Below are 12199 nucleotides of genomic sequence, written 5' to 3' on the forward strand. Positions count from 1 at the left end.
TTGGTTTTATTGAAAATCTTAAATGTGACTTCAGATTCAGGTAATCCTGTTCACTGTATTTATGCATTTTTAACAAGTTCCAGGATTTTTATTACCTCTAAGAACTCCTTTCCTATTACACTTTTTAAAATTTCTGTAATATCAATATGGCATTGGTTCTAGAAAGTCACTGCATAATTATTTTCTTTTTCAAGGAAAACTGTACTATTGCTGCTTTTTCCTAGCACTTTTCCCAGTAGTGTATATTCTTTGTCAGTACATCTATTTCTCAGTACTTTCTTTAATTGTTAAAAAGACATCAGTGGTTGGGATTGGAAGAAAGTAGATGTTATGTTGTCATAGTATATGTGGTGAAAAGTGCCTGGAATTCTGAGTATAAGTCATTTTTACCAGTCCTTTGTAGAAAATCCTGAATTGAAGTGTAATTACTGTAATATGAATAGAGATTTTATGTAAGAAATTAAAACAAAGTCTGTTTCTAGTAGTTTTCATGGTAAAAAAAATGTTACTCAGAAGAATCACTACAATAGATCACTTTTCAGCAAAAGTTTTGTAGCTAGCAGAACACTTAGAAACACCAATTTCTGGTATTGAGAAAAATGCACCAATTGAATAGTTGCAGTTCATTTTATACATACTTTTCATTATTTTATCTTCCATAGGCCCTATAAAGCCGTTTACGCTTAACCGATAAAGTGGTGTTTAGAAGAGGTTATGACTTAGCCTCTGTTTCAGGACTTACCAGGTTTCACTCAGGTATTTGAAGGGATGAGGATTTACTCTCTTGGTTTTGCCCCTCTTCTAGGGTTTTTCAGTTGCTGCTTTCACGAGTTGTGCTGGCATTAAAATACTTTTCCTTCACACTTGCCAAGTTAGATGCTTGCCTGGGGCATTTGGCATGCAAACATGCCTAGGGATAGTTACATATTGGTAAATGCAGTAAGTGTGAACATAACTTTGCAAACTGAAGAAGCTGGGGCAGAGGGCCTGCAATTTGGCAAGATATTCTTTAAAGAACAGACTCTTCAAAACAGATCAGGGTTGTAAACGTGCAGTGCCTTCTCCTTAGCTGGCTGTTTCAGGAACAACACACAACACTGGATAAGAATAGCAGAGTAGCATTACCGTACACTCACACCATCCTTCCGTATTTGTGGTGGTGCATGCTCGGCTGCTGCTTGGCTTGTAATCCTCTTTTCCCCTGCTGCTTTTTTTTCCTCCTTCTGCTTCCTTTTTCCACCTTTGTTTCTGCTCTTAATCATACTTTGCAGTCCTCTTCCCCCACTTCACTTAGTGTTTTGCCTTTCAACTCGAAGTTGCATGCATCTTTTTGGGCTGGATCTACATTAGACTTCAGTATGAAATGTTCAGTTACAGGACGCATCATTTTTATGCAAAACATCTTAGTTGCAAATGGAAGTTCACCAACCAGATGAAGGATAAAGATGTGGCTATACTAAAATTAGGAAGTCAGGAAAAGATGAAGTCTTGTATTTTTCTTGCTTTCTTCCTACAATTTTTCTTCACATTTATCTTTAAAACTGTGACATTTCAGAGTAGGATTTGTTAGGTTTAATTTTTAATTCCATTTTTAATCTGATTTTTTCATTGCATTGTTTTGTGGTAAAGATTGTTACACTGTTGACTGCTATATGAAAGCAGAGAAAGATTTAAACTAAGGCAGCTCAGGCACAGTTGTGGTTAAACTGGATGGTTCAGTTCATGATGTTGCTTCTTCCAGGTTGTACAGTTAATCTCATCAGCTGTGGATAAAACAGGTCCAAAATGGTAGTGTGAATGACAGTATATCAGAGGATTTGTACTTGCAGTTTAAAGGCATACACATTAAGATATGTGAGCTGTTAAGAAGGATAGAAAAGGTAGTTTGGCAGTTAACATTTCTTTCAAATCTCAATGTAAACTTTTTTCTGTTTGATTACTAGAAACTACCCAGATGCTGTTGTAAACAATCAGATTTAAGTGCAGTTTCTGGTCTGTTTGGAGACTGGTGCTCTGGTTCTGACAAATGATGAAATGGTGGTTTGGGTGGTTGTGGTTTTGTTTGCTTTGGGTTTTTTGTAACTAATCTTTAAGTAGAGATCACTTTGTATTGCTGTGACTATTTTGTTTCTGTTCCAGCTTATTTGATATTGTAAGGCAACTGAATCTTCTGTTACTCAGACTTGCAAGGCAATATATGAACTAAACCACCAGGCATGTTTTGGTTTTCATTATTTTACTAGTGTGACTGTGCTGATGAAGAGGTGTTATGATTGCATCATCTTGCTCTTCTGCAGAGATCAGCTGAAGCAGGTTCAGGTTCTTGGCTTCCTGTGTTTAGAGAAAGCTGAAAACTGATAGCGGACCAGAATGCCTTGACTTTGCTTTTCTACATCACCAGTTTCTGCCCAAATGTTTGCTGAAATCTAATATTAGGAGCTGAGAGACTTGTTATCTTATTTCAGTTTTTGACATAAATGTAAATATTGTTCATACATGACTGAAAGTCCAATGTCAGGCTTCCCTTTGCCTTCATCAGGGCTGCAGGTCTTCTTAAGCTGGTTTCTAATTTTACTTAGAGCAGCACATCTGAATCTCCTCTTCTGATGTGTGACATGGCAGTCTCCTCCTCAGAATCATATTCCCTTCTTTTCACAGAAGCAATAGCAGTTTTTTTCTCTCTATCCTTTCCTCAAACATACCTGAGTTGTAAACTGGAGTTTTCACAAGTCCTTGTAGCAACAAAAATTTCCCTGAGAGAATTTCTGAGTAAAATAGTCATGATACTCAAAAGGGGTGTGTATATTTGATGGGTTGGGCACAGGATTTTCTGAAAACCATTTATTACTTGCTTTTCTCAGAGTTGATTCCAAATGGTTACATTTGTAGGTCTTAACCATTCAGGTGGTAAGTGACAACACTCCAGAAGCATCTGGGATAGGGTGATAAAGCTGCTCTCTGAGATCATAGAGATGCTTAATTTCACCATGAGAAAGTAGTGTGGACCAGTCTTTTAATACCCAATTTCCAGTTCTTCCTGAATCTCCCTTTTCTCTCCTGGATTTGAGATACCTACAAGTATCTGAAAACTGTGTGCCAACACTAAGAGGATATAGAAATTAATACTTCTCCTTTTGAATGTAGGTGGGTGCTCTGAATAGTCAAAATCCTGACCTTTATGGCAGGCATAACTAGCAGTCTGTTCTGTGTGGGGATACCCCCTAGGTAGGAAACACAATGTGCAGCATTTTTCAGCGTTTCAGGATTCTTTAAAATGTTCCTGTACCACTAAATTTCATTCAAGGGAGATGCATGTTTAATGAACTAGGGGAATCTAATTGGAAAGGCTGGGGAGTCAGGACTTCAGTTATTGTGTGTTGACTACAACATCTTCTTTGAGTAGCTGAAGTGTATGCCCTGAAACTAGGACTGGGGAATGTACCACAGAGCACCACTCAAAACGCTGCCCTGCAGATCTGTGACTTCTGATGTGGGTTGTAGAAAGAACCTAACTACTTACGGATAGTTCGTGTTGAGGAGATTGCTACGAGGGTTGTTTAGTAGAAAACCTTGAATAGTGTGGCTAACTGCAAGAAGGTCTTTCCTCCCGAGAAGTACATGTATGAGACCTTGGCTGATTGGATTTATCATTTAATAGGTGCCTGTTTAACCAACGCAAGATTTTGGCCTTCCAGACATGCCAAAGTAAAAAAATCCATGCAGTGACACTTGCTGACTTGGAAGTTAAAAGAACTTCCTTGACTGGCACAGTTAAGCAGGGCTGCAAAACAGTTAGCTCTCATACACAGTATTTTTCTAAGGATTTCGATTTCCCTGCAAAGGAAGATTTGAAATTACTTCAGACTAATGTATTTTATAATGTGGAGAAGTGAATAGCTTAGTGTTCCAGTTCCTTATAAATCTCCCCCTCCACTTTTCAGTCTGCTTTCTCCTGGCAGAGAGTGTCATAGTTCAAAATTAAACGTCACTGACTGGGAAGATTATCAAGTTGGAATGAAATTCCTCATGACTTTATGCTAATCAAGTAATCATTGATTATTTAAATGTGCCTTTTATCTTAAGCTTCACGTGGATAAATCAGATCATCATACTAAGAAAACTGAAGCTGTGGAAGGTCTTTGAAATAAAAATTGCTTAACAGAAGAATTCCATAGTTAATAAATCTGAAAGATGTTTCTCGATGTATAGCAAAGATAGGGTCCTTCTATCGCCTGTGAACATAAGTAGTTAGATATTTCTTACTCAAAGTGTTTATCATGTAGGTTAGTAGCAGAATTTCATCAGTGGCAGAATCAAAACTTAAGGCAAGAAGAAATCAGGTTGTAATAATGCATAATGAAGAGATCAGTTGTGTCAGGCACTCCGAATATGGTAACAGAGAATTTGGACACAGCTTTTGCAGTTAGTAATCATACAACACCTCTTTTCCCTCTTGTCAAAGCCTTGCCTGTGTGAGAACTGTCTTCAGGACCCTCCTTGAAGGCTTAGTTTTACCCAAATGAAAGGTCATAGAGTAGGTAATCTCAATGCTTAGGTTTTTTGCATCTGTCCCCATCTGACTGCACCGAAAAAGCTCTGATCTTCCTAGAATTTACCATGTTGACATTTGTACAGGCCATGTGGGGCTGATAACTCTTACACTTTTCCCCATGTTAATTGTTCAGAGATTTTGATGATTATGTTGCTCTCCTAATGCTTTGTCTGTCCTAAGGAACCTGGTTTACTCTAATCCATAAATTGATAGCACTTCTACAAAACAAAAAAAAAAAATCCTATTTTTTGCAGCAAGTTTAAGGAACTACAAATTGACATCATTCAAGATTTTTTCTAGAAAGTATATTTTAAAACACAGAAATATATAGGACCTTCCCCAGTATTTTTTCCATCACTTGAAGGAAGGTGTTGGTGGTCTCTCCAGTCTGAACAGCCAAGGGACAGCAATTGATCCAGAAGATAAATCTTATTTGATGGTACTCTGGGTTTTTTTATAACGTTTAGCCTTCATTAGCCTCCACAATAGCTTAAAAGATCCCTTTATCCACTCTAAAGAGATGATTACAAATGGCTTCATATGTAGAATAGAATGCTAAAATTTGTGATAATGGATTAAAATACAGTAGTGAAATTACTTTAAAAAGCTGGATACAGTTGGAGGTTTCTGATGGCTTTTGATGACATGTTTTATAAGCATACAAGTTCCAAGTGTAGCTTTCCCTTTTTCTTATTGTGAAGTCAATTTCTTTATAGGCACATAGGCCGAGCTGTCTCAAGATAAGTAATACACTGCCCTGGTGACTGCTCTGTCAAAAGGTTGTACTACTATAGTGGAAAGCACAGATTACAACTGGATTAAAATGTTAAGAGTCATAATTGAAAGATACTCTATAACACCAAATTGTTATTTATTTATTTGTAAAATAACAATATGTTACTGGTCTTCAGGCTTTTTTATTCCTTACAAAGCTAAAAATACTTTAGTATTTGATACCACAGTACAGTCATTTGGTTATTGCCTGTTTTTCAAGTCCTGGGAAATTTGTCTGAAATTTCCTCCTCCTGCTCATTTCATCAGTTCCTTTCTTATAAGTGTATAAGTTCTGAGACCTCTCCTTCTGAATGTTCCATTCGTATCCCTTTTCCGCCTGTGTTCCCTGGATTTGCTTTTGCAAAATGAAAGAGTTTTGTCTTTCAGAGCGGGAAGGTCACAGGAAGTGATTCAGGAGGTGTCATTGATCTTACACTGGATGAAGAGGATGATGGCTCTTCTCAAGGTAGGTGAAAAAGATTTTGCTAGCTACAGGGGTGATCGAGCTACAAGTATTAGTTTATCCTGTGAATGACAGAGGAGTAACCTTCTGTTTCTGCTTAGTGTATTTTATTCCTTGGTGTTTCAGTTAAACAGGACTGGTGTTAAAGAATTCTGATAAGCATTAAATAAAAGGAATCATACTTACTGTAAAACAGTCTTTATGATTTTTACCTTTCCCTTAATTCAGGCATTGTTGGTGTCTGTGCTTAAATCTGTTAGGCTTGGGGAATAATTTGTTTGAATTCTTCATTATCTTTTGGGAAGTTTTTCTAGATGTATCATTTTTCTGTTTATTGATTAATTAAAGACGTTTTAATTCTACAGTTGGTATTCAGGCATTAGATTATTACAGCTTCTAATCTTTTGTTTAACTGAAAAAGTTTGTGTGCAAAAGTTTAAATACCAAATGCAGATCTGTTCTTTGCTTTGGGGCTGTATGCCAAGATTAGGGTAAATATAGTTGTACTTTTACATCTTTTGGCAGTTTGGATGCACTTTATCTTTTAAAAGAATACATTTTTATAAGTCTTGCGTAACTGTAGGCAATTTATAATTAGCATTGGATTAATGAAGAATTACAGTATTTCAGAGAAGTAATAAGAGTCTGTACTTACGGCAGCACAATACATGGTCTTCTTAACTGAAAAAATGATATTTCTACTGTTAGAGATAAAATTTTAGTTCTGCATGGTCTCTAAATGCATGCCCCTGATCAGCATTCTGAAGTCCAGCCACCAAGAGGTTTTGTTTCCTCTAGACAACCTCAGTAGCTATCTCTCTAGCTAGTGCGTCCAAGTTCTACACATAACAATCTTACTAGCTTGACTTGCTCTGTATTTGTATTATGCAAATGTAGAAAATCACATTGGCTTGTGGTAGCATTTCTTTCAGTGAGGAAGAAATGTAATGTTACCACCAAAAGGGGAGTGCCTGTTGTGTACAAGTATTAGAGAAGCATGATACAATTCAGATAGCTGACAGTCTGGTTCTTGGAGGATGTGTGGTGGACATGGAATTGAGTATGAGCCAACAGCATGTCCTCATTTGATGTAAGTCAGTATTCCCCCCACAAAGACACTAGCAGGGCCACACCTGAAATACAGTGTCCAGTTTTGGCTCCCCCTTATTTGAGTTCAGAAGACTTGTGGTAGCACTGGAGAGAGCCTAATAGATGCTGTCAGGATGGTGGCAGCCTAGAGTACATGACCTGTGAGAAGAGATCAACGAACAGGCATGTTTGGCAAAGAGCAAACTGAGAGACAATGAAATAGCAGCCTGCTGCTCCAACTACTTGGAGGATAGTTACAAAGATTACAGAGCTCAACTCTTCTCAGCAGTGCCAGATGATGCATCAAGGGGCAGTGGCCATGAACTACAAGTTCAGGAGGGTCAAGCTGAGCTTGAGGGGAAAAGAAATCGCAGTAGGAAAGTAGTGCAACACAGAGGGATGTAGAAACTCCACTCTTGAATGTTCTCAAGATTCAGCTGAGCAAGACAGCAATTCATTTGAATAGTGTTGGTGACAGTCCAGCTTCAAGAGGTTGTATGGACTACATGGCAACCAGAGGTCCTTTCCAGACAGGATTTTGACGATTCTGTGAATCGCTTAGCTGACTGTCAGAATAACATAGGGAATTGAGTTTTTACTACTGTAATCTCTTCCGAGGGTTAGTTCTTAAAAAGAAAAAAAAAATGGTTGCACTTGCACTGTGGAAATTTGTCAGGTAAGGTTAAGCTTCCAGTCCTATTTAATATTCTGTAAAAGAAATCAACAGATCTAAATGGCTTTATAGTATGTTTTAAAGTAGCGTGTCACAGTATTGTAATTTCAGCTAATCTTTTTCTATCAAAAGTAACATTTTTCAGAGAGTTTTTTTTTCCCCGATTGCATAAAGTGTGTCTTCATCTCAGTTACCATAAAAGATCGACACCATGGTTACATGTGCAACTATAAGAATGCTTCTCTAAGTAGAAGTGCTAGCAGCCACGGCAGAGTTGTAGCTGCGTTACAGTATAGTAAGTTCATTCTTACGCAGTTTCTTTTTGGGAGCTTGAGCCAGTATCTTACCATTTTCTCCTGTGGGATATTCTGAGCTTCTTTCCCTTTAGTTGTCAGATTTTAGAAAATTGTCCTTTGGTTAGGAGGAAGGTTAGTGGGGTGCTTTCAGGCTGGGTTAGCCCCTGTGTGTCTCTTCACTGCAAAGCAGAAGCCAGAGTCTCCCTGATATCTGCAAGGCCACAGACTTAGTTTATGCTTAGAGTTTGAGAGGAGTCAGTATTTTTCATATAAGCTGTAGAAATGTATGGACTTAAAACCCTAATAAAAGCTTGAGTTTCACCATGCACTGGAAACACATCTCTAGGATTTTGAGCAGGTTTCTTGGGAAATAATTCACATGTTCTGATAGTAACATTAAGGTTAAAAAAAAGGAAGAGTACATTTCTGACAGCTTTTGCATAATCATATGCATGTATATACCTTTGGCCAATTAGTTTTTCCACTGCACTTTGTTTCCGGCAAATGCAGAGCAAGTTTTATTTTGTTACAGATTTATAGGTACACAGCCTGGCATTACAGTGTTTACTGCGGTATGCTGGAATATCCGTTCAGTACTGATTCAAATAGAAGAGCAACACTTTCATAGTGATCTTGGGAACACACAGATCCCAATTATTTTGTTTAAAGCCCTGGCGCCTGCATACTAAGTAAACCTAATTCTGTTACTTACAAAGGTATTTAAATAGTATCTGGAGAGAGATGTCTATTGTGTGCTTCCCTTTAAATATCTCCTGGTACAACTTGGAAACAAAGTTACACTGGATTGGTAGTATACAACTACAGTGTTTGTCCTTGTTGATTGAAATTACTAAAGATTCAGGTTGAGAGTAAATTTGAATATTCTGGTAGATTTTTAAACTTCTTCATGTAATCTACTCTCCATACTTTCCTTTTTCCAATGAAGTTTCCGCCTGGATCAATGATTAATATCTGTAATACTGTATACTAAAGTATGCATATAGAGTAAATTAGACTTAAACTTTAAGTTAAGAACTATGGAATTTTTAGATGTTTTGTGAGGTTATTAAACTGAAATCAGAGTTTCTGTATTGAGTCATGGAAGAGCAGACCTGTATAAACTGTCATCAAGCCCAGTCTTCAGTCATGTTAGACAGGCAAAACCCTATGCATTACTTTTAAGGGCTAATCATGTTTTGAGGGTGGGGGGTTTTTGTTTGGTTGTTTTTTAGGGTGGGGTTTTTTGGTTGGTTGTTTTAGTGTCAAGGTGACTAGGACCTCTAATCATGTGCTTGAGTCACTGGGTTTGGACACAGTACCCCTACAAAACAGAGTAGCTGTCCTTCAACAGCTGTTGCTTTGGCATTTTGAAACCTCACTCTGTTAACACAGAAACACATTGTCTCTAACTTCCAACCCTTTTTTTACATAATGAAGTTTGCATTCAAATAGTTCTTCACGTAGGGAGAAAAATCCTACCATCACAGTGTGGAGACACTCACCCGATACAGCCTAGATTTGCATTTCCTCTCTACTTTATCAGACAAGCAGCGCACAGACGTTCCATAATTAACAACATACATGCAGGTTTTCTTGATCATCTTTACTGCCCCACACATGATTTCCCACATTAATAGTAGAAGTTTTTACCAATTCCTAAATAGCACTGTTGCACTCTCTACTACATCTTCTTTTTTCTAGTTCTCAAGTCTTAGCTTTGTTCCTGTGTGACATTTTGGTCCACCTCCATACTGGTGGCATCTTCCAGTTTAGTGCATTGGCAACTAAATTTAGTGCACACCTTCTGATGTGTGCAGAAATTATTAATGAAAATGTTGCATAGCGTTTGAAAAACTGTGTTGTTGATTTCTGTTCAGAACAATTGTTGTCATCCTTTTATCAGAGAGTAATCCAGATACTTTTCTGTTGCAAGTATCTTGCAGTAATTGTACAATCCCCTTCCTGTCCTTTCTATTAAATATTTGTGTAGTGCACTGCATCAAACTATTTCATAAAAATATTAAAACAATTAATAGATTTAGCTGATACCTATCCTTAGTCTAAAGTGGAGTTTAGACCAAGAAAGACACAAGTGTACTCTCGAACACAGCCATGTTCCAGGGTTTTTTTGCATTTCTCTTTTTGTAGGAAAAATTACTAAATATGTACAGTATCAGTTTTTTAGTTTATAAACTGTTTTATCTGATCAAATCTGTAGTTTTGTGGATCATTTTTTGTCTTATTCTTGAACATGCGTATGGTATGTTTGCTGTTCTGCAATCCCATTATACCACATGTGAATTAGTACGTGATTAAAACTCCTTCCTACTATAACTCCAGTGTTGTAGGCCCATTTTCTGGCATGGAGATTAGCCCTTCTTCTTTTCCATTTTATGTATTAGATTTGGAGTTTTGCTTATACCTTCAGTAGTAATGACTTCCACTTTATGCTCATTTCCATAAATCTGATTGTCCTGTCTTCTCCAGGTCCACATTTTTAATGAATATGTTGCTGTGTTCATTTAGCATTCGAACTGTTCCCGTATTACTTTTAACCTTAATCCTATGCTTACTATACATGGCAGTCCTCCTGTTTTTCTTACTGATTTTTCACTTACATAGCTAAATTAGCCTTTGTTATTTGTTCTATTTATTTAGTAGTCTAGTTGGTTATCTTCCATCATTTACTGTGGCTGGTGCACTCCTGATGTAGTTTCCAGCAACTGGAAGCTCAGCAGGGCTCTTGATTTAGCAGGGACAAATGCACATGCTTCTGTGTGAGATTAAAAACAAAAGCAAAACCAAAAAGTCCCTCACGTGTGTCTAGTCTGTCATTTGTACTTGAACTACATTTTTACAGCAATAGCGTGTCTGGGTTTTTACTAGTTGGATCATGAGCACATCTTCTCTAGGTCATCACTGAGAACACACTCACATCACTTAAATTATCCAATGGCAGTTGAAATATGCATCAATCAGTGTGTAAATACTCAAAGAAAACAGGTGTGTGCATCTCTGTAGGAATCTCTTCAGAGTCAGATAATTAGCTGAACACCATGAAATCTCTCATAGAAAAGGAAGGAAGCTTGAACTAATCACAAGACACGTTAGCTGATGAAAGCAGGAAGCATCTCACCTTCTGTTTTCAAAATTAACATCACTGTACTGCTCCTTTTATAGACTTTGAAAAAAAGAAAATTATCTTCATCAAATTACTTCAGTGAAGTAGCTCGGCTGTTCAGTCTACAGAAAGACAATATGGTCTGCAATTTATATTGTGTTTTATTTTTGAGGTCTTGAATTGTGTTTATTTTATCATATAGCAGTTTGTGAAGGGTACTGCTATTTCAAGCTGTTAGTAGCCGGTTAAAGACACCAGCTCAGTGAGTCCATCAAAATAGTCTCCAACTGCTAAAAACCCTAGCATTTTGAACTATACTGCAATTAACCATGTTCTTAATGCTTTGAAATCTAGTTAGTATACTTGATAGTTTCTCAATGTATTTTTCAATATATTGTTGATACGTTTTCTCAAGAGTAAAATATGTATTAACGTGTTTTGTATTTTTATATTGTGCGCTCTTTTAGTAAATTAGTGGCTGCTGCATGTACAATTTTATTAGGGCAGATCTTTTTTGAATGAGTGCCCTTAAAACCTACTCTTCTATCTTGTGTTTTTTAGTTTTTAGTGATGCCTTCTCTGCCCACTACTACTCTAACCTAGCTGAAATATCCAGGCAAAAGCTTCTCAATTCTTCTTTATTCAGCTTGTGCACAGGCTTGATTACATACAGACTTGCACTCGAATATTTTATGTTGTCACAAATAAACTAAAGCAGGAAAGAATATTGCTGTAGTAAACTACAGGTACAGACACTATTTGTCACTTTCATAAGTCACTAAGTCATGTTGAGGAGGGTGTCAATGTGAGAAAACAAATTCTCTCTTTAAAGTTTTCTATAAATAATGCGATTCCCCTTTTTTAAGAAAATCTCATGAAAATTCAAAAGAGCAACAAACAGGGCTGACTAACATTGAACAAAGGAAAGAGTCAGCAAATAACAGGATGTAAGCATCAAAGGTAGACAAGATTTATTTAGGGAGCTCTATGACTTTTTTGAAACAGAGTACCACAGTGTTTAGGCCTTTTTAAGGTTTTAGGCTATTCTTTTTTTAATAGAAACTTCTAAAGACTTTGGCATAATGTTCCATTAAATTCAGATTTCCAAATTATGCTGAACTACACAGACTTCATGATGATAGAATGAAATGGGGGGAGGGGAGATGATGAAAGTGAGGGGAATTGAATGAATTTTCTAGTTCTGTTTGCAGAATGAGAAGGTCAAAGAAAT

At 37.0% G+C, this 12199-nt stretch overlaps 1 protein-coding gene across 3 annotated transcripts in view; it reads left to right on the plus strand.

The window, feature by feature from the left end:
• Positions 1-12199, plus strand: part of ATF7IP (activating transcription factor 7 interacting protein) — a 112111-nt gene that overhangs the window by 89555 nt on the left and 10357 nt on the right. For all 3 annotated transcript variants that reach the window (XM_074870971.1, XM_074870976.1, XM_074870973.1), the window contains exon 11: positions 5714-5792. In XM_074870971.1, coding sequence (XP_074727072.1) covers positions 5714-5792 — 79 coding nt within the window. The remainder of the gene's footprint in view (positions 1-5713; positions 5793-12199) is intronic.

This window comes from Strix uralensis, chromosome 5, assembly GCF_047716275.1.
Source record: "Strix uralensis isolate ZFMK-TIS-50842 chromosome 5, bStrUra1, whole genome shotgun sequence".
Lineage (NCBI taxonomy): Eukaryota > Metazoa > Chordata > Aves > Strigiformes > Strigidae > Strix > Strix uralensis.